This window comes from Lucilia sericata, unplaced genomic scaffold (genome assembly GCF_015586225.1).
Source record: "Lucilia sericata isolate MDLA Ls3-8-SP2 unplaced genomic scaffold, ASM1558622v1 Contig000366F_arrow, whole genome shotgun sequence".
NCBI lineage: Eukaryota > Metazoa > Arthropoda > Insecta > Diptera > Calliphoridae > Lucilia > Lucilia sericata.
In genome coordinates, this window is record NW_023994385.1 from 165,592 (window position 1) to 193,006 (window position 27,415).

General features: G+C 31.0%; 1 protein-coding gene and 1 long non-coding RNA gene across 4 annotated transcripts in view; one reads left to right on the top strand and one right to left on the bottom strand.

The window, feature by feature from the left end:
- The window catches only part of LOC119604159, a 34,128-nt gene extending 15,187 nt beyond the window's left edge, over positions 1 to 18,941 (top strand). The window contains exons 1-3 of one of the 3 annotated variants that reach the window (XM_037956634.1): positions 13,210 to 13,580; positions 15,921 to 16,323; positions 17,920 to 18,869. In XM_037956634.1, the coding sequence (XP_037812562.1) occupies positions 13,528 to 13,580; positions 15,921 to 16,323; positions 17,920 to 18,108 (645 nt within the window). In that variant the 5' untranslated portion in view covers positions 13,210 to 13,527 and the 3' untranslated portion in view covers positions 18,109 to 18,869. Of the gene's footprint in view, positions 1 to 13,209; positions 13,581 to 15,920; positions 16,324 to 17,919 lie in introns of those variants that run through there. The other 2 variants (XM_037956635.1, XM_037956636.1) reach the window with 2 other exon arrangements.
- The window catches only part of LOC119604160, a 131,589-nt gene extending 106,231 nt beyond the window's left edge, over positions 1 to 25,358 (bottom strand). Inside the window, exons 1-3 of the long non-coding RNA XR_005231471.1 lie at positions 25,135 to 25,358; positions 25,017 to 25,070; positions 24,816 to 24,886 (exon numbers count right to left, since the gene is read on the bottom strand). This is a non-coding gene — a long non-coding RNA (uncharacterized LOC119604160). The remainder of the gene's footprint in view (positions 1 to 24,815; positions 24,887 to 25,016; positions 25,071 to 25,134) is intronic.
- Positions 25,359 to 27,415: the final 2,057 nt, after the last annotated feature.

Sequence of the window (27,415 nt, forward strand, 5' to 3'; positions counted from 1 at the left end):
TGGACTATAGAATAGTGTTTTGTCTGGGTTATAGAATAGTCTACAGTCTGTGTTATAGAATAGTCTATAGTCTGGACTATACAATAGCCTATAGTCTGGACTATATAATAGTCTATAGTCTGGACTATACAATAGTCTATAGTCTGGACTATAGAATAGTATACAGTCTGGGTTATATAGTTTATAGTCTGATCTATAGAATAGTCTAAAGTCTGTACTATAGAATAGTCTATAGTCTGGACCATAGAATAGTCTATAGTCTGGACCATAGAATAGTCTATAGTCTGGACTATAGAATAGTCTGTAGTCTGGACTATAGAATAGTCTATAGTCTGGACTATAGAATAGTCTATAGTATGGACTATAGAATAGTCTGTAGTCTGGACTATAGAATAGTCTGTAGTCTGGACTATAGAATAGTCTATAGTCTGGACTATAGAATAGTTTATAGTCTGGACTATAGAATAGTTTATAGTTTGGACTATAGAATAGTTTATAGTCTGGACTATACAATAGTCTATAGTCTGGACTATAGAATAGTCTACAGTCTGGGTTATATAGTCTATAGTCTGGTCTATAGAATAGTCTAAAGTTTGTACTATAGAATAGTCTATAGTCTGGACCATAGAATAGTCTATAGTCTGGACTATAGAATAGTCTTTAGTCTGGTCTATAGAATAGTCTAAAGTCTGTACTATAGAATAGTCTATAGTCTGGACCACAGAATAGTCTATATTCTGGACTATAGAATAGTCTATAGTCTGGATTATAGAATAGTCAATAGTCTGAACTATAGAATAGTCTATAGTCTGGATTATAGAATAGTCTATAGTCTGGACTATAGAATAGTCTATAGTCTGGACTATTGACTATTCTATAATCCAGACTATAGACTATTCTATAGTCATGGCTATTCTATAGTCCAGACTATGGACTATGTTGGACTTTAGAATAGTCTATAGTCTGGACTATAGAATAGTCTATAGTCTGGATTATAGAATAGTCCATAGTCTGGTTTATAGAATAGCCATGTTGAAATCAGTCCCTACATTTGCACTCCTCTCTTTATGAATATTTGTTTTTCTACTTATTTATTTGTTGTCATATAAAAATATTTAATTCTATTAAATTTACTATTTAATTTACATACTTATATGTTTTTCTATTTTTAGTGACAAAACGAGAATAATAATAATAAAAAAATTATAATAATTTAAAATACAGAATAATTGACACCAGTCACCACTCAATTAAGATGAAATACTCGATTTCATAATAATCAACAGTAGTAACAGTGGTCGGTCGTTGGTTGTCATTGTTCTGTTTCTTTTTTTATTATTATTAAATAATATTATTTTTCTTATTGTTGTTGGCTTTTATTTATAAATCTATGTAGATTTAAAATTTTTTTATAGCAAAAAATATAAATTTATCTGTTTATGCAGCTATTTTCTTTTTTTTTTTTTGCATAAATATTGTATAATAAAATTTTCTGGCCTTAAAATGACCGCTCTATATATATAGTGGGTCTTGGTAAAGATACTTTAATTACCCTGAAGTTGAATTAATAAATAATTTATATATTTTATCTCAAGTTATTTAAATATTAATATGGGCTGAAATTTAGATTGATAAAAAATAAGGAAAGGAATTTTAATGCGGACATCTGTTAGTTAGCAAGTAGGCTTTGGAAATAATGCAGCTCTAGAATAACCATTGAATATATTAATTAGCATATCATGACAGAGCTGCTAAGAAAACAAAAACTATAACTCTGGAATAAAAGTTTGTTTTTTTAATAAAGAAATCATAAATTTCTCTTCGTAAACAGTTGGCTTGTGGCTTGTTAAAGTAAAACCACAATATATTTCAGATCGTTATAGTTAAATAATAAGATTTTGATTGCAAATCTATCCCTAGACACGTTAGAGTTTATTACAAAAGTTTCTTCTAATGAAATAAAAATTATGTGGTTTAGACTACAAATAAAACCTCATCTCCATTGCTGTGGTTTTCTATTTAAACATATTTCTTTAATTACGAATAAACCAGACGAGACGGGGTAAATGTGATTTTTTATAGGTTTTTAAACACTACCTGTATTACACCATTTCCAAGAGAAGTTAAGAAATTTGCAAAAAATAAAATTCAATTTTGAATCAATAATAATAAAGTTTAAACAAAATTGAATAAATCTACAAATTATATAAAACAAGTTACTGATTATCGAATATTTAAAAAAAAATTCTCGATTTAAAATTTAATCGAAAATGGTGTGGTAGAAGTTAGTCAATTGATTTCCGTTATTAAAATAGTTATATTCTTATTTTAAATTTAATTTTATATTGATGATTTCAGATTATTTTTTGGTTAAAAGAAATTCAAAAATTGTTTTCAATTAAATTTTTTTTTGTTTTGTTTTTATAAATGAATGATTAACTCTGGCAAAATACACCAACGCAATAGTAATATTTTAAGTAATTTTTGCAATTTTCTGTTCTGGAGAGGCACGACTATAATGATAAATATTCATAACAAATTGTAATATAAGCCAAACTGTAATTTGATCGTGAGCACAGTGTTTTACTGGAACAAAAATTAACCATAAAAATTCAATCATAAAACTTTTTTTAAAGATTACAATCGAAGTCGAGATTAAAGACTGTTTTATAGTCCAGACTTTAGACTATTCTATAGTCCAGACTATAGACTATTCTATGATCCAGACTGAAGACTATTCTACAGACTATTATATAGGCCAGACTTTAGGCTATTCTACAGTTCAGAACTGAGACTATGCTGTCCAGAGTGTAAACTATTCTATAGTCCAAACTATAGACTATTTTATAGTCCAGCCTATAGACTATTCTAAAGTCCAGACTATAGAATAGTATATAGTCCAGATTATAGACTATTCTAAAGAGCAGAGTATATACTATTCTATAGTCCAGACTACAGACTATTCTCTAGTCCAGACTATAGACTATTCTATACTCCAGACTATAGACTATTTTATAGTCCAGACTATAACAGATTATAGACTATTCTATAGTCCAGACCGTAGACTATTCTATAAAGACTTCTATTGTCCAGACTATAGACTATTCTATATTCCAGACTGTAGACTATTTTATAGCCTAGACTATAAACTATTCTATAATCCAGACTATAGACTATTCTATAGTCCAGACTATAGACTATTCTATAGTCCAGACTATAGACTATTCTATAGTCCAGACTATAGACTATTCTATAGTCCAGACTATAGACTATTCTACAGTCCACACTATAGACTATTCTATAGCCCAGAATATAGACTATTCTATAGTTCAGACTATAGATTATTCTATAGTCCAGACTATAGACTATTCTATAGTCCAGACTATAGACTATTCTATAGTCCAGACTATAGACTATTCTATAGTCCAGACTATAGACTATTCTATAGTCCAGACTATAGACTATTCTATAGTCCAGACTATAGACTATTCTATAGTCCAGACTATAGACTATTCTACAGTCCACACTATAGACTATTCTATAGCCCAGAATATAGACTATTCTATAGTTCAGACTATAGATTATTCTATAGTCCAGACTATAGACTATTCTATAAACTATTCTATAGACTATTCTATAGTCAAGACTATAGACTATTCTATAGTCAAGACTATAGACTATTCTATAGTCCAGACTATAGACTATTCTATAGTCCAGACTATAGACTATTCTATAGTCCAGACTATAGATTATTCTATAGTCCAGAATATAGAATATTCTATAGTCCAGACTATAGATTATTCTATAGTCCAGACTATAGACTATTCTATAGTCCAGACTATAGACTATTCTATAGTCCAGACTATAGACTATTCTATAGTCCAGACTATAGACTATTCTATAGTCCAGACTATAGACTATTCTATAGTCCAGACTATAGACTATTCTATAGTCCAGACTATAGACTATTCTATAGTCCAGACTATAGACTATTCTATAGTCCAGACTATAGACTATTCTATAGTCCAGACTATAGACTATTCTATAGTCCAGACTATAGACTATTATATAGTCCAGACTATATACTATTCTATAGTCCAGACTATAGACTATTCTATAGTCCAGACTATAGACTATTCTATAGTCCAGACTATAGACTATACTATAGTCCAGACTATAGACTATTCTATAGTCCAGACTATAGACTATACTATAGTCCAGACTATAGACTATTCTATAGTCCAGACTATAGACTATTCTATAGTCCAGACTATAGACTATTCTATAGTCCAGACTATAGACTATTCTATAGTCCAGACTATAGACTATTCTATAGTCCAGATTATAGACGATTCTGTAGTCCAGACTATAGTCTATTTTATAGTCCAGATTATAGACTATTCTATAGTCCAGACTACAGTCTATTTTATAGTCCAGACTATAGAATATTCTATAGTCCAGACCATAGACTATACCACAGTCCAGACTATAGACAATTCTATAGTCCAGACTATAGACTATCCTATAGTCCAGAATATAGACTATTTTATAGTCCAGACTATAGACTATTTTATAGTCCAGACTATATACTATTCTATAGTCTAGATTATAGACTATTCTATAATCCAGACTATAGTCTATTCTATAGTCCAGACTATAGTCTATTCTATAGTCCAGACTATTTCATAGTCCAAACTGTAGACTATTCTATAGTCCAGACTATAGACTATTCTATAGTCCAGACTATAGACTATTCTATGGTCCAGACTATAGACTATTTTATAGTCCAGACAGTTGACTATTCTATAGTCCAGACTATAGACTGTTCTATAGTCCAGACTATAGTCCATTCTATAGTCCAGACTATAGTCCATTCTATAGTCCAGACTATAGTCCATTCTATAGTCCAGACTATAGTCCATTCTATAGTCCAGACTATAGTCCATTCTATAGTCCAAACTATAGTCCATAGAAACTATTCTATAGTCCAGACTATAGACTATTCTATGGTCCAGACTATAGACTATTTTATAGTCCAGACTATAGACTATTCTATAGTCCAGACTATAGACTATTCTATAGTCCAGACTATAGACTATTCTATAGTCCAGACTATAGACTATTCTATAGTCCAGACTATAGACTATTCTATAGTCCAGACTATAAACAACACTATAGACTATTCTATAGTCCAGGCTATAGTCCATAGAGACTAGACTATAGTCCAGACTATAGACTATTATATAGTTTAGTCTGTGGAATATTCCATAGTCCACACTATAAATTATAGAACAGTCTATAGCAACCGTTAAAAAAACGGTTATTTTTGCTTTTAAAAAAATCTTAATAAATTTCACAAACACGTACAGTAATATAAAATTTACTGACGTTTTGCAATTTCCTATAAAAACAAATGATTTCTTTTTCTTTCAAGCTTTAAACAAAAGATATGAAAAAAAACCGTTATAAAGTATAGTTTCCCCTTTTTGAAAAGTTCTCCATTGTTTGCTAAATAAAACACTGTTTCCTTTTATTTCCTAAAATAAAACAACCGTCAAAAGCCAGCTGTTACAGTCACGTTTTTTAGTTTAAAGTCCAACGTTGGGGATTCGTATGGAAAGAAAAAAAAAGTAAAAATCTGCTGCATCAGCAGCATTAAACCAAGCAGCAACAAACCAAATAAAAAAATTTCATAAAAATATAAAAACCACAGCAAACTGTAATTGTAATACAGAATAAATAAAGTAATAAGTCAAACCTACAAAAAAAAACAAATGCATTATAATGACGAACTGTCATTCCCACTTTCTCACTAGCCGACAAACAGTTCAGACCAACGAATGTTCGTCGGTTCCTGTAAGAAAATTATTTGCCATATTAAACTCAAAAAAAATGCTTCTTTTATTAACTACATTGATAATAAATTAAATTTTATCATACAGACAGACAGACGGACTGAAAAAATTAAGTACAATATCATCATCATAATCATCATCGTCATCATGATTGTAGTATGTAAGTATTTAAATCAGTTTGTCTGTCAGACGATCGGTAGGTCGGTTAGTCGCTTTTTTGCATTTTTGCATTACAAAAAATAAACTTCACTACATTGGAGCAAAAAAAAAAAAAAAACTAAAAGTACTAAAAAAAATAATAATAATTGTAATTTTCTTTAAAGTTTAATATAAATTTTAACAGTCAATCAACAACGTTTGTGGCAAAAGGTTTACTTATTTTTATCGTTTATCGTGTTCGGGTTTTTAACGTCGTAACAGATCTCAATATCGAGCGGAGTTTTAAAGTGATTTTTTTCAAAAAATAATAATAAATAATTTTAATGAGTTTTAAAAATTTAAAAATAAATAAATATAATTAAAAGCTTCTTAATAAAAAACGTGTTTGAAAATAATAAATTAATATTTATAAATGAAAATAATATAAATAAACCAACCTATTGATTGTTTTCTTAAAGTTTTAAGCAAAAAATATATATTTATTAAAATTGTTTAAATAATAAAATGACAAAGACTCTGAAATAAAAATTCATTAAGATCTTTCTAATTAAATTTCAACTAAAAATTTAGTCTCAAGTGATAAAATTTTTTATGATCAAGTATCTTGATTTTTAACCCATTGTCAGTTGTCGTAACTCTAACCATATAATGTTGATTTCAAAACCTCATTATCGAAATTTGTTTTACGAAAATCTTATCAACTCAGAATATACTTCGTTAAATCGTTTTTAAATCAGAGAAGTTATTGTGTATTTTGATTCAAAGGAAACCCCTGTTGAAATACAACCCCGCAGAAAATTTTGAAACAAAACGGCTGTTGAATAAGGATATCAAATCATATCCGATTTATAAAAGGAAGTAAAATGACTCCAGCCTAGACTATAGTACAGTTTTTAGTTTGAATTATAGTCTAGTCTATAGTCTAACCTATAGACTGTATTATAATCTCGCCTATAGTCTGGAGTATAGTCTAAAGTCTGAACTAGGGTCTAGTTTATAATCTGGAATATAATTTAGTCTATAGTCTAGTCTATAGTTTAGAGTCCAGCCTGAAATATAGGGTTAGAGTCTAGCCTGAAATACAATTTAGTCTAAAGTCTGGACTATGGGTTAGTCTCCAGTCGGAAATATATTCTGGTCTGCATTCTAGACTATAGGCTAGTTTATAATAGTCTAGTCTTAATTCTGGACTATGGTCTACTCACCAGTCTGGACTAAAGTTTAGTCCATAATCTGGGAAATAGTCTAGTCTATAGACTTGACTTTAGTCTGAACAATAATCTAGTATAGTCTTAAGTCTGGACTATAATCTAATCCATAGTCAGGATTATAGTCTATTCTATAGTCTGGACTACAGTCTTTTCTAAAATCTGAACTATAAACTCTTTTCCAAAGTCTGAACTATGATCTAGTCTATAATCTGGAATATAGTTTAGTCTATAGTCTGGACAATAGACAAGTCTGTAGTCTGGACTTGAGGCAAGTTTATAGTCTGGGCTATAGGCAAACCTATAGTCTGGACTATAGTCTAGTCTATTGTATGGATTATAGTCAAGTCTATCGTCAAGTACTATAGCATAATCTGTAGCTTGAACTGGACTATAATCTAATCCATAGTCAGGATTATAGTATATTCTATAGTCTGGAATACAGTCTATTCTAAATCTGGACTATAGTCTACACTGTAGCCTAGTCTATAGTTTAGTCTTTACTCTGGACTATTGTCTATTTTAAACTCTGAACAATGATCTAGTCTATAATCTGGAATATAGCTTAGTCTATAGTCTGGACTATAGGCAAGTCTATAGTCCGAACTATAGATAAATCTATAGCCTGGACTATAGGCAAGTCTATAGTCTGGACAATAGGCAAGTCTATAGTCTGGGCTAGAGTCTGGACTATAGTCTGGATTATAGATAAGTCTATAGTCAGGACTATAGACAAGTCTATAGTCTGTACTATAAGCAAGTCTATAATCTGGCTTAGAGTCTGGACTATACTCTAGTCTATAGTCTGGATTATAGTCTAGTCCATAGTCCAGATTATAATATATATAGTACTATAGCTTAATCTGTAGCCTGAACTATAGCCTAATCTGTAGTCTGGACTATATCAATGTATCTCCATTTTCATTAATATTAGTTATGACACATCATAAAATATAAAAATCGGAAAACTTAAACAATCAAATCTTAATTAAATAATTCTGTTCATAAATTTTTGAAAAAAAAACTCTTCCGTTCTTTGTTTTAATAAAAATTCTTTCTTTCTCTCCCTCACAATAATGACAATGAAAATTCAAGATGGTACAGATGATATTGATGATGACGTTTGTAATGTGTATAAAATATTTAAATATTTCCGCAAACTAAAAACAACAATAAAAGTGTAAAAAATAATCAAATACAAACAAATTAAATAAATATAAATATTGGCATATGGTTGCCATTTCTAGAATCTAAATAAAAATTATGAATGAAATGCCTTGTTAATTGATAAATAAATAATTCATTGATCCAATTAACACATTAATTAAGAACAAGAACTTGTTTAACACTCACTACCGTGACGAAACTAGTTTTATTTAACTCGTTTAGAGAGTAAAATAACTTAGTAACAGTTGCATTGATTTGTGATATAGAATATTGTAAAGGGAATATTACATAATTTAATAATAAATGTGATTTAATATTTATTATTAAATTATACTTATATGTAAATGTTGTCAGTAATTGAATTGCTTTATAATTTAATTGCAACAAAAGACTAGAGCAAACAGTTGCTGTCGTAATATTTTAATAAAAAATATCGTTGTATTGTACAATGAAAACCATTGTTTATTTAAATTATTATTAAATGATTGTTAAGCAGTTGGTAAATTGCATATAAGACTTGTTTTAAATGCATGCAACTTTTTTTGAACCAGAAATCAAAAATAAAGGGACCACTTTTTTTAATATTTTAAACTTCGGTCTAGAGTTTTGTCCATATAGTTGTGTATAGTCTGTATTATAGTCTAGTATATACCATAGTCTAGTCTGCAGTGTTTACTTGAGTATAGTCTAGTCTAGTCGACAGTCTGAACTATAATCGTGTGTATAGTTTGAACTATAAACTAGTCTATAAACTGAAATATTGTTTAGTCTGTACTCTGGTCTAACGTCTGGACTATAGTCTAGTTTATAGTCAAGTCTATATATAGTCTGTAGCCTGGACTATAATCTAGTCTACACACTGCACTATGCTCACATCTATATTGTGGAATATAGTCTCTTCTATAGTCTAGCCTATAGTACGGTCTATACTATGGACTACAGTCTCTTTTATAGTCTGAACTATAGTCTAGGCTATAGTCTTATCGTCAATAATCTGAACTACATATAATATCGTCAATAGTCTGGACTATGGACTTTTGTATTGTTTGGACTATAGTCAAGACCATAGTCTGAACAATAGCCTAGTCTATAATATGAACTATGGTTTTGTAATAGTATTTGCTTAAGTCTAGTATGTTCTCAGGACTACAGTCTATTCTATAGTCTGGCCTGCAGCCTACAATAGTCGGCACTACAGCCTAATCTATAGTTTGGACTACAGCCTAGTCTATCGTCTGGACTACAACCTAGTCTATAGCCTGGACTACATCCTAGTCTATAGTCTGGACTACGGCCTACTCTATAGTCTGCACTTCAGCCTAGTCTATAGTCTGGACTACAGCCTACTCTATAGTCTGGACTATAGCATAGTCTACAGTGTGGATTATAGCATAGTCTACAGTGTGGATTATAGCATAGTTTATAGTGTGGACTAGACTATAGTCTGGACTACAGCCTAGTCTATTGTCTGGACTACAACCTAGTCTATAGCCTGGACTACAGCCTAGTCTATAGTCTGGACTACGGCCTACTCTATAGTCTGCACTTCAGCCTAGTTTATAGTCTGGACTACAGCCTAATCTATATTGTGGACTAAAGCCTAGTCTATATTCTGGACTACAGCGTACTCTATAGTCTGCACTACAGCCTAGTCTATAGTCTGGACTATAGCATAGTCTATAGTCTGGACTATAGCATAGTCTACAGTGTGGACTATCGCATAGTTTATCGTATAGTGTGGACTAAGCTATAGTCCACACTATAGTCTGGACTACAGCCTAGTCTATAGTCTGGACTACAGCTTTATCTATAGTCTGGACTACTACCTAGTCTGGTCAATATTTTAGTCTATAGTCTGAGCTACAATCCAGTCTGTACCCTAGAGTTTATAGAATTTTAACAAAAGCCTACTTTCAATCTAGTTCTACATTAAAATCACAATTAAGCTAATTAATCTAAATTAAATTATTTTTTATTTTAATTAAACAATTAAACAAAACATTACTTTTTCGCTTTAGTTTTAATAAATTCAAATCACTCGACAACAAAGTATTTAATTTTTGCAATTTAAATGCCATAATTTTAAACTGCAAATACTCATTACAAACGCCCCACATTCGAACCGAGTTGTCATGATACCGCCTTTATAGAGAAGTCGTTTTAAGTCACATGATTTTGAAATATAAATTGCAGCAGCAAAATAAAAAAATGTATAAAAATTTACACCATTATATAGAATAAATAAATATTTCATTAAAAAAAACACAGAAAGAAAATAAAACACTTTATACGACAGCAATTTTACACTCTTATCATTAGCTCTCACATGTGCAATTTAAATAAATCTATATTTAAATAAAAATAAAATTAAAAAAAAACTAAGAATTTATTTAGCAACAAAAACAACATCAGCAACAACTCAAGAAAAGATAAACATCATTACTAGTACTCAGCTGTCATCTTATTTATTTATTTATTATTGTTTACATTTTTAACAAGTCATTCTCCTACACTTGTTAGTTCGTGAGTAAATAAATAATAAAATATTGTTGTAAGAGAACACTAAAATAACAACAACAGCACAATGTAAACACATGTCGCCATTGCAAAAACATAATAGTAACAACAACACAGCTAAACAATAAAATATAAATGTTCATTTTTACCGTTGCAACTCAATTATTTATTGCCCACTTTTTTTCCTTCTTTTAATCTCTAACCAAATGACCTTTTGTTATCATACATACATGAAAAAAAAAAAGAATAAAAACAAGACGAAGAAGTAGCAGAGATGTACAACAACAATAAGAACAACATACGATTAATAATCAACATCACAATTTCAATGAGCGCTACTCTTATCACAAAGTCATAATTAGTGCGTTGACTGCATTAATCTCTTGGTCTAGTGCACCAACCAGTAGTCACCACACACAACATGATCGTTATCATTATAATCATTATTACAATATATCATAAACACAATGAAAACGTCTAACGTTTTATTAGTTGAGAGTTGTAAAGTAATTAATCATACGTTAGGTTTATTAACCGCGGACCGAAAAAATGCCTATAGTCTAGTCTATAGTCTAGTCTATAGTCTAGTCTATAGTCTAGTCTAGAGTCTAGTCTATAGTCTAGTCTATAGTCTAGTCTAGAGTCTAGTCTATAGTCTAGTCTATAGTCTAGTCTAGAGTCTAGTCTATAGTCTAGTCTAGAGTCTAGTCTAGTCTAGTCTAGTCTAGTCTATAGTCTAGTCTATAGTCTAGTCTAGAGTCTAGTCTATAGTCTAGTCTATAGTCTAGTCTAGAGTCTAGTCTATAGTCTAGTCTATAGTCTAGTCTATAGTCTAGTCTATAGTCTAGTCTATAGTCTAGTCTATAGTCTAGTCTATAGTCTAGTCTATAGTCTAGTCTATAGTCTAGTCTATAGTCTAGTCTATAGTCTAGTCTATAGTCTAGTCTATAGTCTAGTCTATAGTCTAGTCTATAGTCTAGTCTATAGTCTAGTCTATAGTCTAGTCTATAGTCTAGTCTATAGTCTAGTCTATAGTCTAGTCTATAGTCTAGTCTATAGTCTAGTCTATAGTCTAGTCTATAGTCTAGTCTATAGTCTAGTCTATAGTCTAGTCTATAGTCTAGTCTATAGTCTAGTCTATAGTCTAGTCTATAGTCTAGTCTATAGTCTAGTCTATAGTCTAGTCTATAGTCTAGTCTATAGTCTAGTCTATAGTCTGTCTATAGTCTAGTCTATAGTCTAGTCTATAGTCTAGTCTATAGTCTAGTCTATAGTCTAGTCTATAGTCTAGTCTATAGTCTAGTCTATAGTCTAGTCTATAGTCTAGTCTATAGTCTAGTCTATAGTCTAGTCTATAGTCCTAGTCTATAGTCTAGTCTATAGTCTAGTCTATAGTCTAGTCTATAGTCTAGTCTATAGTCTAGTCTATAGTCTAATCTATAGTCTAGTCTATAGTCTAGTCTAGTCTAGTCTATAGTCTAGTCTAGTCTATAGTCTAGTCTATAGTCTAGTCTAGTTTATAGTCTAGTCTATAGTCTAGTCTATAGTCTAACCTATAGTCTAGTCTATAGTCTAGTCTAGTCTATAGTCTAGTCTATAGTCTAACCTATAGTCTAGTCTATAGTCTAGTCTATAGTCTAGTCTATAGTCTAACCTATAGTCTAACCTATAGTCTAACCTATAGTCTAGTCTATAGTCTAGTCTATAGCCTAACCTATAGCCTAGTCTATAGTCTAGTGTAAAGTCTAGTCTATAGTCTAGTCTATAGTATAGTCTACAGTCTAGTCTACAGTTTAGTCTACATTCTAGTCTATAGTCTAGTCTATAGTCTAGTCTATAGTCTAATCTATAGTCTAATCTATAGTCTAGTCTCTAGTCTAATCTATAGTCTAGTCTTTAGTCTAGCCTAGGTTGGAATCAGTTAAAACTTTCGCTCTAACAAACTTCATTAGAACAGTTAATCGTTCAAATCTCTTTTAATTATTTTATTTTACTGTAGAGCACATCATAAAAACCTGTTCTAATTAAAAAAATATAAAAAATGTTTTAAATCGACATAATTTGTCTGAGTCATAACTGCACCGACATTAATTAAATAAAGTTCATTTTCTTAGATTAACACTAATAATAAAAGTGTTAATTTAGCATTTAATAGGGGAAAAATATGTACGTAAAAGTGTCACTTGTAATTTGCAAATTTTATATATAATTTATCATGATTTATTTGGCACATGCAGCAAAAAGTTAATTAAACAAAAAAAAAAAAAAAAACGTTAAACGTGCCCACATATTGACTCAGAATTCATTAAACAAATTGTAAAAATGCATTAAAATTACACACGATTACGGCACAGAAAAGAACAATATCTCTGGTTAAAAAAAACTGAGGAGTTAAGATATTATTTGGTTCAGTTAACAAATTAAATGGTTGGAGTTAAGACAGCAACGAAAAATTTTTAAAAGTGTTGGTAATAAATTAGTAAATCATACAATATTTAAAACGATCTGTAACTAACAGATAATGCTGCAGATTGTATGAAAATAATTTTTAATAAAAACAAATATAAGAAATTAAATAAAATTTTAAATCAACTTAAATACAGTAAAAACAATATATCAAAATGCGCGTAAGTTTGCCGGGAGATATGCTGATGTCCACTGTGTTTGATACAAGGTAGTAGTTTTATTTATAAAAATGTATTTATTTACTCTATAAACTAGAGCACAGTATACTGGACTAAAATACACTAGACAATAGACTAGACTATAGACTAGACTAGACTAGTAGACTAGACTATAGACTAGACTATAGACTAGACTATAGACTAGACTATAGACTAGACTATAGACTAGACTATAGACTAGACTATAGACTAGACTATAGACTAGATTATAGACTAGACTATAGACTAGACTATAGACTAGACTATAGACTAGACTATAAACTAGACTATAGACTAGACTATAGACTAGACTATAGACTAGACTATAGACTAGACTATAGACTAGACTAGACTATAGACTAGAGATAGACTAGACTATAGACTAGACTATAGACTAGATTATAGACTAGACTATAGACTAGACTATAGACTAGACTATAGACTACACTATAGTCTATAGACTATAGACTAGACTATAGACTAGACTATAGACTAGACTATAGACTAGACTATAGACTAGACTATAGACTAGACTATAGACTAGACTATAGACTAGACTATAGACTAGACTAGACTATAGACTAGACTATAGACTAGACTATAGACTAGACTATAGACTAGACTATAGACTAGACTATAGACTAGACTATAGACTAGACTATAGACTAGACTATAGACTAGACTATAGACTAGACTATAGACTAGACTATAGACTAGACTATAGACTAGACTATAGACTAGACTATAGACTAGACTATAGACTAGACTATAGACTAGACTATAGACTAGACTATAGACTAGACTATAGACTAGACTATAGACTAGACTATAGACTAGACTATAGACTAGACTATAGACTAGACTATAGACTAGACTATAGACTAGACTATAGACTAGACTATAGACTAGACTATAGACTAGACTATAGACTAGACTATAGACTAGACTATAGACTAGACTATAGACTAGACTATAGACTAGACTATAGACTAGACTATAGACTAGACTATAGACTAGACTATAGACTAGACTATAGACTAGACTATAGACTAGACTATAGACTAGACTATAGACTAGACTATAGACTAGACTATAGACTAGACTATAGACTAGACTATAGACTAGACTATAGACTAGACTATAGAATAGACTAGACTATAGACTAGACTATAGACTAGACTATAAGACTATAGACTAGACTATAGACTAGACTATAGACTAGACTATAGACTAGACTATAGACTAGACTATAGACTAGACTATAGACTAGACTATAGACTAGACTATAGACTAGACTATAGACTAGACTATAGACTAGACTATAGACTAGACTATAGACTAGACTATAGACTAGACTATAGACTAGACTATAGACTAGACTATAGACTAGACTATAGACTAGACTATAGGAACTAGACTATAGACTAGGACTATAGACTAGACTATAGACTAGACTATAGATAGACTATAGACTAGACTATAGACTAGACTAAACTATTTACTGGACAATAGACTAAAGACTAGACTGGTGATTTAGACTAGACAACATACTAGACTAAAAACTAAATGAAACTATAGAGAGAAATTTAGTCATGACTATTGAGACGCTCTAGTCTAAACTAGAGAGAATTTTTCAGTATAGACTTGAATACAGACAAGATTACCAACTGGACCGTAGTCTCTCATTTATGTTAAATTATGCACACTGCCCCACTGTGCTAAAAAGTAATAATGTAAATTACTGCAGTTTTTTTTTATAGCGGCTTAAATTAAAGGTAAAAATTTCTTCTAAGAACTTACAAATCAGTTAATTAAACATACGAGTGGGAAGTACAGAATATAGATATGTATAGACTGTTATTAACCATTTTTCTTTATACTTGAGGCAAGAGGTAAATATTATTTCTTTAACAATTGTATTTACTTAAATTTAAACAAATAAAAGTTGTTAAACAGAAAAAACGAAACAAAAATATTATTATTTCCAGAAAATATAAAAATTGCTGATTTTGCTTAACCATAATAAAAAAAAGCTGCAACGTAGTATAAATACTAGACTAATTTGCGCCCTCATTAATAAATTTATTAACAAAAAAAAAAGAAAAATATCAATAAAAGAAAGAACTTAGCTAGCAGCGCGCAATTACTTAGAATATGATAAAGAAACGTGATTTTATTATAATTAGAACAAATAAAATTAAAATAAACAACGTAATATTATTTATTTTTATTATTTATATGGTTTATAAATGATTTATAAATTGCTAATGCATACGTACATCCTCAAACAGTTGTTAAAAGTTCAAACAATCAAAACTAATCATTTTATTTTTACTTTTATTCATTTCCAGTATGGTACTGCAAAATCATAATACAATAGCAGCACGTTCCCTAACCTCTACAACAAATTCAGGAAATACTGCCCACTCAACTGCCTCACCCGCTACAGACACCGCCAGAGTAGCCTACAGAATGTCGCAACAAAGACCTATAGTTGATTTACTGGTGGCCATGATTGCCGTCCCCATTTTAATATTGTGTGCCTTACAGTTGGAAAAGAATCTTCATGATATGGCCAATAGTCCTGAGAGTCGGTGGCTAGTGTTTGCTTTAGGTATTGGCATGCTAATTGTTAGTGTTATTATTTGTGGTTATGTTACGCATCGCATGGGCGTTTGCATTTGGGCTGGTCCCATCGATGAGGTGGGCAATCGGGTGGGAAGTGGAAGTGGCGGTAGTCGTGGGGTAACACATGTAAGTACTATTTTTGGCCTTTAATTTGGATTATAAACTAGACTATGGTTAAAGTTACAGACTAGACTATAGTATGAAATGTAGACAAGACTAGACTAGACCATAGACTATACTTTAGACTATAGTCTAAAATAAAGTCTAGACTAAACTGTAGTCTAAACTATAGACTAGACTAGACCACTGACCATACTATAGTCTAAACTATAGGCTTTATTATAGTCTAAACTATAAGCTTTATTATAGTCTAAACTATAGTCTAGACTATAGGCTCGACTATAGTCTGATAGACTAGACCATAGACTAGACTATAGTCTGAACTATAGTCTAAACTATAGACTGGACTATAGCCTGAACTGTAGACTAGACTGTAACCTGAACTAAAGACTAGACTATAGACATGACTATAGACTACACTATAGACTACACTATAGACTAGAGTAGACTATAGACTAGGCTATGGACTAGACTATGAACTAGACTACAGACTATACTATAGACTAGGCTATAGACTATACTATAGACTTAATAATAGACTAGACTGTAGACTAGACTATAGACTAGATCATAGACCAGATTAGTCTACACTATAGACTTAACTATAGACCGGACTATAATCTGAACTATAGACTTAACTTCATATAGACTAGACTATAGTCTGAACTACAGAATAGACTATAGTCTGTGCTATAGACTAGACTATAGTCTAAACTACAGGTTATAGTCTGAACTACAGACTAGACTATAGACTATACTATAGACTAGACTATAGACTATACTATAGACTAGACTGTAGACTAGACTATAGACTAGACTACAGACTATACTATAGACTAGATCATAGACCAGATTAATCTTCACTATAGTCTTAACTATAGACCGGACTATAATCTGAACTATAGAGTCTGTGCTTTAGACTAGACTATAGTCTAAACTACAGGTTATAGTCCGAACTATAGACTCGACTATAGAATGTACTATAGAGTATAATATAGTCCGATCCATGGACTGGACTAAAGTCGGAACCATAGACTAGACTAAAGTCTGAAGTATAGGCTGATCTACAGACAGGACTACAATCTGAATTATAGACTAGACTGTAGACTAGACCGCAGACGAGACCATAGACTAGACTATAGACGAGAACATAGACTAGACTAAAGTCTGTACTATAGACTTATCTATAGGCTGTACTATAGACTAGACCATGGTCCGAAGTAAAGACTGGACTATAGTCGAAACAACAGAATAGACTGCAGTCTGAACAGAAGACAATACTAGAGACCATAGACTAGACTATAATCTGAAATATAGACTGGACTATAGTCTGAATTATAGACTATAATATGAACTATAGAATATCGTCTGAACTATAGAATTGTCTATTGTCTAAACTATAGACAATATGATTAGACAATAGTCTGGCTGAAGTATAGACTATAGCATGAGTATTGAAGTATTGAATATAGTCTGAACAGTTGACTAGATTATAGTCCGAACAATAGTCTGAACTAAAGACTGGACTATTATTTTAATTATAAACTAGACAATAGTCTGAACAGCAAAAAAAAAAATCTAACAAATCTTATTCTCTTTCAGATCAATTCCCAAAATGATATTCTACGGATAGTAGATTCACTGCCTCCCAGCTATGATAGTGTAGTAAAATTCGATATACCACCACCGCCCTATGACTGTCTAGTCATTGATATGGAACAATGTAAAGATGAACCAGAAACCGAAGATAAGCCCACAGTATCAACACAAAATTCAACGGTTCATATGTAAACACTCGCCGATAAAAAATCAACGTAGGAATATAAACTACTTTAAATGGGATGTGGCTTTAAGATCCCATTGGGAGAGAGAATTGAAAAGAGATTGAAATAATTTTGTTAAACAAAATATTTCTTTTTACACAAAATCAAGAAAACAACAAAAAAAAAGCATGATGTTAGAAATGTATTTATGAAAAAAAGAAAAGTGCATTTAGAATTGGAAAATCATTTGCTGAAAGAATGAAAAAGAGTTTTTGGAAAAAAATTGGACTATAGTTTCAAAATAAGAAAATGAAAGGAAATCTTTTATACAATTTTATTTAGTTTTTTAAAGAAAAAAAATACCACTTTTTTCCACTACATATTTAAGATAAAACCCGAAAAAAGTTGGTTAAATAATATTTATAAAAATTGTTAATAAATATAATTCCATTTAACCTTGTAATAAGTGAAAAACCAACCAGCTTTTTTAGCTTAAGTTTAACTTTTATAAATCAAAATAAAAATACAACAATTCATCTAGTCCAAAAATAAATCTGTAATGTACTACTTAATAACAATTATACCTTTTTTATAAATAGTGCATAACAACTTTGCTTACACGTTTCTTTTAATGTATAAAATCATGTAAAATATATATATTTGTGTTATTTATGTATAAATTTAATTCATACATATAAACTTTAGTTTCAACGATATATTCATTTTAACAAAGTATTCTTAGGTATAGTTTTTATTGAAATATACATAATTTGTAAATACTTGGCTTTATTGTTTTTAAGTTTAGTTTTAAAAAAATATTTAAGAAAGTAATAAACAAAAATATAAAGTAAATTATAACAGTAAAAATTCCTGGTATTTTAATTTGAAATATTTAGATACTAAGAAGGTTCCCTTAAAAATCGACTAAGTTCCTTAAATAACCCAACAAAATCAAACATTTCCCCATAGTTTAATTGCTAAAAAGTACCAATTGAAGAACGAAAAAGTTTGAAAAGTTTACTCTTGTAAAGGTTCATTCTATCAGGACTCTCTATGTACCAATTAAAGATTGAAAACGTACCAGAAAGTCCCTTTTTATAGACTACCATTTCATCATCATGTTGTATGTTTAATTTTATGCTTCTGGTTCAACATTATAAAAAATACAAAAAGCATCAACAATTCTTTCCTACAGATTTTCATTCACTCAGGACTTTGAATGTTTAATTTTATGTTCCTAGGTTCAATATAAAAGAAATTTTAAGTAGTACCTTTTGAAGAACGAAAAAATAACAAAAAGTTTCCTTTTATAGGTTCTCATTTACTCCGGAGTCCGGACTCTGCATTAGGCATGGAAAATTTAGTACTATTCGATATAGAAAAATACTGCATTACTTTTTCTAACTTGTAAAATGTCTAGTCTGGTCTATAATCTATTATATAGGCTAGTATATACTCTAGTCTATAGTGCAGTCTATAGACTAGTCTATAGTCCAGTCTATAGTCCAGTCTATAGTCTAGTCTATAGTCTAGTCTAAAGTCCTGTATATAGTCTAGTTTATAGTCTAGTCTAAAGTTTTCTCCATAGTTTAGTTTATAGTCTAGTCTATAGGCTAGTCTAAAGTCTTGTCTATAGTCTAGTCTATAGGTTAGTCCATAGATTATTCTATAGTCTTGCCTTTAGTTTAGTCCGTAAGTTAGTCTATAGGTTAGTCAAAGTCTAACCGATAGTCTTTTTATAGGTTAGTCTATAGACTAGTCTATAGGTTAGTCCATAGGTTATTCTACAGTCTAGTCTTTAGACTAGTCCGTAGGTTAGTCTATAGGTTAGTCTATGGTCCAGCCTATAGTCTAGTCTATAGTATAGTCTATATTATAGTCTATAGTCTAGTCTATAGTCTAGTCTATAGTCTAGTCTATAGTCTAGTCTATAGTCTAGTCTATAGTCTAGTCTATAGTCTAGTCTATAGTCTAGTCTAGTCTATAGTCTAGTCTAGTCTATAGTCTAGTCTAGTCTATAGTCTAGTCTACAGTGTAGTTTATAGTCTAGTCTATAGTGTAGTTTATAGTCTAGTCTATAGTGTAGTTTATAGTCTAGTCTACAGTCTAGTCTACAGTCTAGTCTATAGTCTAGTCTATAGTCTAGTCTATAGTCTAGTCTATAGTCTAGTCTATAGTCTAGTCGATAGTCTAGTCTATAGTCTAGTCTACAGTCTAGTCTATAGTCTAGTCTATAGTCTAGTCTATAGTCTAGTCTATAGTCTAGTCTATAGTCTAGTCTATAGTCTAGTCTATAGTCTAGTCTATAGTCTAGTCTATAGTCTAGTCTATAGTCTAGTCTATAGTCTAGTCTATAGTCTAGTCTATAGTCTAGTCTATAGTCTAGTCTATAGTCTAGTCTATAGTCTAGTCTATAGTCTAGTCTATAGTCTAGTCTATAGTCTAGTCTATAGTCTAGTCTATAGTCTAGTCTATAGTCTAGTCTATAGTCTAGTCTATAGTCTAGTCTATAGTCTAGTCTATAGTCTAGTCTATAGTCTAGTCTATAGTCTAGTCTATAGTCTAGTCTATAGTCTAGTCTATAGTCTAGTCTATAGTCTAGTCTATAGTCTAGTCTATAGTCTAGTCTATAGTCTAGTCTATAGTCTAGTCTATAGTCTAGTCTATAGTCTAGTCTATAGTCTAGTCTATAGTCTAGTCTATAGTCTAGTCTATAGTCTAGTCTATAGTCTAGTCTATAGTCTAGTCTATAGTCTAGTCTATAGTCTAGTCTATAGTCTAGTCTATAGTCTAGTCTATAGTCTAGTCTATAGTCTAGTCTATAGTCTAGTCTATAGTCTATTCTATAGTCTAGTCTATAGTCTAGTCCATAGTCTAGTCTATAGTCTAGTCTATAGTCTAGTATAGTCTAGTCTATAGTCTAGTCTATAGTCTAGTCTATAGTCTAGTCTATAGTCTAGTCTATAGTCTAGTCTATAGTCTAGTCTATAGTCTAGTCTATAGTCTAGTCTATAGTCTAGTCTATAGTCTAGTCTATAGTCTAGTCTATAGTCTAGTCTATAGTCTAGTCTAGTCTAGTCTATAGTCTAGGCTATAGTCTAGTCTATAGTCTAGTCTATAGTCTAGTCTATAGTCTAGTCTATAGTCTAGTCTATAGTCTAGTCTATAGTCTAGTCTATAGTCTAGTCTATAGTCTAGTCTATAGTCTAGTCTATAGTCTAGTCTATAGTCTAGTCTATAGTCTAGTCTATAGTCTAGTCTATAGTCTAGTCTATAGTCTAGTCTATAGTCTAGTCTATAGTCTAGTCTAGTCTAGTCTATAGTCTAGTCTATAGTCTAGTCTATAGTCTAGTCTATAGTCTAGTCTATAGTCTAGTCCTAGTCTATAGTCTAGTCTATAGTCTAGTCTATAGTCTAGTCTATAGTCTAGTCTATAGTCTAGTCTATAGTCTAGTCTATAGTCTAGTCTATAGTCTAGTCTAATAGTCTAGTCTATAGTCTAGTCTATAGTCTAGTCTATAGTCTAGTCTATAGTCTAGTCTATAGTCTAGTCTATAGTCTAGTCTATAGTCTAGTCTATAGTCTAGTCTATAGTCTAGTCTATAGTCTAGTCTATAGTCCTAGTCTATAGTCTAGTCTATAGTCTAGTCTATAGTCTAGTCTATAGTCTAGTCTATAGTCTAGTCTATAGTCTAGTCTATAGTCTAGTCTATAGTCTAGTCTATAGTCTAGTCTATAGTCTAGTATAGTCTAGTCTAGTCTTAGTCTAGTCTATAGTCTAGTCTATAGTCTAGTCTATAGTCTAGTCTCTAGTCTAGTCTATAGTCTAGTCTATAGTCTAGTCTATAGTCTAGTCTATAGTCTAGTCTATAGTCTAGTCTATAGTCTAGTCTATAGTCTAGTCTATAGTCTAGTCTATAGTCTAGTCTATAGTCTAGTCTATAGTCTAGTCTATAGTCTAGTCTATAGTCTAGTCTATAGTCTAGTCTATAGTCTAGTCTATAGTCTAGTCTATAGTCTAGTCTATAGTCTAGTCTATAGTCTAGTCTATAGTCTAGTCTATAGTCTAGTCTATAGTCTAGTCTATAGTCTAGTCTATAGTCTAGTCTATAGTCTAGTCTATAGTCTAGTCTATAGTCTAGTCTATAGTCTAGTCTATAGTCTAGTCTATAGTCTAGTCTATAGTCTAGTCTAGAGTCTAGTCTATAGTCTAGTCTAGTCTATAGTCTAGTCTATAGTCTAGTCTATAGTCTAGTCTATAGTCTAGTCTATAGTCTAGTCTATAGTCTAGTCTATAGTCTAGTCTATAGTCTAGTCTATAGTCTAGTCTATAGTCTAGTCTATAGTCTATTCTATAGTCTAGTCTATAGTCTAGTCCATAGTCTAGTCTATAGTCTAGTCTATAGTCTAGTCTATAGTCTAGTCTATAGTCTAGTCTATAGTCTAGTCTATAGTCTAGTCTATAGTCTAGTCTATAGTCTAGTCTAGTCTAGTATAGTCTAGTCTATAGTCTAGTCTATAGTCTAGTCTATAGTCTAGTCTATAGTCTAGTCTATAGTCTAGTCTATAGTCTAGTCTATAGTCTAGTCTATAGTCTAGTCTATAGTCTAGTCTATAGTCTAGTCTATAGTCTAGTCTATAGTCTAGTCTATAGTCTAGTCTATAGTCTAGTCTATAGTCTAGTCTATAGTCTAGTCTATAGTCTAGTCTATAGTCTAGTCTATAGTCTAGTCTATAGTCTAGTCTATAGTCTAGTCTATAGTCTAGTCTATAGTCTAGTCTATAGTCTAGTCTATAGTCTAGTCTATAGTCTAGTCTATAGTCTAGTCTATAGTCTAGTCTATAGTCTAGTCTATAGTCTAGTCTATAGTCTAGTCTATAGTCTAGTCTATAGTCTAGTCTATAGTCTAGTCTATAGTCTAGTCTATAGTCTAGTCTATAGTCTAGTCTATAGTCTAGTCTATAGTCTAGTCTATAGTCTAGTCTATAGTCTAGTCTATAGTCTAGTCTATAGTCTAGTCTATAGTCTAGTCTATAGTCTAGTCTATAGTCTAGTCTATAGTCTAGTCTATAGTCTAGTCTATAGTCTAGTCTATAGTCTAGTCTATAGTCTAGTCTATAGTCTAGTCTATAGTCTAGTCTATAGTCTAGTCTATAGTCTAGTCTATAGTGTCTATAGTCTAGTCTAGTCTAGTCTATAGTCTAGTCTATAGTCTAGTCTATAGTCTAGTCTATAGTCTAGTCTATAGTCTAGTCTATAGTCTAGTCTATAGTCTAGTCTATAGTCTAGTCTATAGTCTAGTCTATAGTCTAGTCTATAGTCTAGTCTATAGTCTAGTCTATAGTCTAGTCTATAGTCTAGTCTATAGTCTAGTCTATAGTCTAGTCTATAGTCTAGTCTATAGTCTAGTCTATAGTCTAGTCTATAGTCTAGTCTATAGTCTAGTCTATAGTCTAGTCTATAGTCTAGTCTCTAGTCTCTAGTCTAGTCTATAGTGTAGTCTATAGTCTAGTCTATAGTCTAGTCTATAGTCTAGTCTATAGTCTAGTCTATAGTCTAGTCTATAGTCTAGTCTATAGTCTAGTCTATAGTCTAGTCTATAGTCTAGTCTATAGTCTAGTCTATAGTCTAGTCTATAGTCTAGTCTATAGTCTAGTCTATAGTCTAGTCTTTAGTCTAGTCTAGTCTAGTCTATAGTCTAGTCTATAGTCTAGTCTATAGTCTAGTCTATAGTCTAGTCTATAGTCTAGTCTATAGTCCTAGTCTATAGTCTAGTCTATAGTCTAGTCTATAGTCTAGTCTATAGTCTAGTCTATAGTCTAGTCTATAGTCTAGTCTATAGTCTAGTCTATAGTCTAGTCTATAGTCTAGTCTATAGTCTAGTCTATAGTCTAGTCTATAGTCTAGTCTATAGTCTAGTCTATAGTCTAGTCTATAGTCTAGTCTATAGTCTAGTCTATAGTCTAGTCTATAGTCTAGTCTATAGTCTAGTCTATAGTCTAGTCTATAGTCTAGTCTATAGTCTAGTCTATAGTCTAGTCTATAGTCTAGACTATAGTCTAGTCTATAGTCTAGTCTATAGTCTAGTCTATAGTCTAGTCTATAGTCTAGTCTATAGTCTAGTCTATAGTCTAGTCTATAGTCTAATCTATAGTCTAGTCGGGAGAAATTTTCTCTTAATCAAAAACACCACATCGTTCACATAAGCGACTATCTTCCAACAAGCATCGATCCTATTCAAATCACTGTATGATTCTAAACCCTTAACGACTTTCTGATGGCCTCTATTATTAAAGGTCCAAAAACGTGTCTAAAGTATAAGCCTAAAATTCGATTTTTTAAATATTTTAATGGGTAATTTTGGAACCATTTTCATATCTTAGTTATTTACGGACCGATTTTGCTGATTTTAAATTTTTATTAAAAAGTTAGGTGGCAAGGATATGTGGGGTCTTTAGAAAATTGATTTCAACAGACATACAAACAAACTGATATAGCTTAATCGAATCCACAATTATTAAGAATCCAGAATTTATATACAAAATTATATTAGGGAAATTACATACGGATAGACCAACTTATCTTCGTGGAAAGAGTTTTTATAAAAATATCATTTTTAAGATCATTGATAACCAAAATTAGGCAAAATTTTTAAAGAAGCATCGAATATGAGGAAATGAATGTGATTTTTTTAAATAATAGAATTAAAAGGAACAATATTAAAAATCACTTACCGCATTAAAGATGTACTAAAGACCAGTGTTGACGTTGTTTAAATCCTGTTGATTTCGAATATCGTTAGTATCTAAAAAGGGAAAGTAAATAAATTAAAACTCTAAAGAACAATACCAAATATACATTTTAATGGTAATAATTTAATTTTCTTTAATTATATAATTTATTTAAATATGTATTTAAAACTTAAACAAACTTACCTCTTAATTCTTCATCGTATCCTACATTAGATTTGTAGTTTTTAAAGTCAAAACCTAGTAAAAAACACTTTAATTAAAAGAATTTCCATAACTAATACACAAACTCTTTATTCCTTACCTTTTTATATGTTTTTCATCAAAATCCTTTTTATTTTATATACTTGATTGAAGCTTTATCTTGTTTAATAAACAGCAGAATGTGTTTTAGTATTTAATAGATAATTTGCAGAAAGCATTTTCATTTAAATTCTTCTTTTTAAGCTAAAGTTTGACAAGTGATTTATTGAGCTTAAAATTGATGACTTCTTCTTATAATAAACTAGCAAGCTATCCTGTATAGAGTTGCAACTGAAAATATTTAAAAAATAAAAGAACACTTCACTAAATAAAATTATCTAAATCGAACAATCTACAAATAAGTAATAAAATGTTTAGATGTTTAAAATTTAAACCTAATAAATTGCTGTGATAAACTCATAAGGAATTCGGTGAAATAAATGCTAACAAATGCTAAAAGAGAGGAGCCTTTCAAATTTAGTATCAAATACATGTATCTATAGGTAAACAACAAATTTGGCAAAGTGGCAGATACGCGTACAGAAGAATAGACTTCGATATGTTTCAGAATCTACATTCTTGAATCAATTACGGTTTTGTATTTGCAAATCAAAATTGTTAATATTTGATCTTAAACTGAGTATGAGATGAAATCAAACTGTAAAAGCTTACAAGAAGGGCCTTGATGATATAAAAAGTCTAGTGTTAGATCTATTATTAAAGCAAAGACTCACGATTAAAGCTCTTACATGGCTATGGAATGATCTAGAATAAACTATAGGCTAAAATATGGACTAAGCTGACTATAGTCTGAACTGTAGGCTAGATTATAATCTGAGTTATAGACTAAACTATAGTCTGGACTGTAGTAGGACTATAGTATGGACTGCAGTCTGGACTATAGTCTGGACTGTAGTAGGACTATAGTATGGACTATAGTATGGACTGTAGTATGGACTATAGTATGGACTGTAGTCTGGACTATAGTCTGAACTACAGTCTGGACTATAGTCTGGACGATAGTCAGGACTATAGTCTAAGCTACAAACTAGACTATAGTCTGAACTTTATTCTAGACTATAGTGTGAACTATACACTAGACTAAAGTCTGAACTATAGACTATAGTGTGAACTATAGACTAGACTATAGTCTGATCTATAGGCATGACTAAAGTCTGAACTATTGACCAGATCATAGTCAGATAAGACTTTAGTGTGAACTATACACTAGATTACAGTCTGAACTATAGACTATAGTGTAAACTATAGACTAGACTATAGTCTGAAATATAGACAAGACTATAGCCTGGGTTATAGTCTGGACTATAGTCTGAACTACACTCTGGACTATAGTCTGGACTACAGTCTGAACTATAGTCTGGACGATAGTCAGGACTATAGTCTAAGCTACAAACTAGACTATAGTCTGAACTTTATTCTAGACTATAGTGTGAACTATACACTAGACTAAAGTCTGAACTATAGACTATAGTGTGAACTATAGACTAAACTATAGTCTGATCTATAGACATGACTAAAGTCTGAACTATTGACCAGATCATAGTCAGATAAGACTTTAGTGTGAACTATACACTAGATTACAGTCTGAAATATAGACTATAGTGTAAACTATAGACTAGACTATAGTCTGAAATATAGACAAGACTATAGTCTGGACTATATTCTGGACTGTAGTCTGGACTATAGTCTGGACTGTGGTCTGGACTATAGTCTGGACTGTAGTCTGGACTATAGTCTATAGTATAGTCTGAACTTTATTCTAGACTATAGTGTGAACTATACACTAGACTACAGTCTGAACTATAGACTATAGTGTGAACTGTAGGCTAGACTATAGTCTAAGCTATAGACAAGACTATAGTCTGAGTTATAGACAATTCTATAGACAAGACTATATTTTGAACTATTGACCAGACCCTAGTCGGAACTATAGATAAGACTTTAGTCTGAACTTTAGACTAGACTATAGTCTGAACTATAGACAAGACTTTAGTCAGAACTATAGACTACATAATCTGAAATATAGACTAAGCTATAGCCTGACTATAGGCTGATCTATAGACAAGACTTTAGTCTGAACTATAGACTAAACTATAGTATGAACTATAGACAAGACTGTAATCTGAACCGTAGATTACACTATAGTTCGAACTATAGACAAAACTATAGTCTGAACTATTTACGAGATTATAGTCTGAACTAGACTGTAGTCCGAACTATAGACTAGAATATAGTCTGAAATATAGACTAGACTACATTCTGATCTATAGACTAAATTATAGTCTGAACTATAGACTAGACTATAGACTGAACTGTAGACA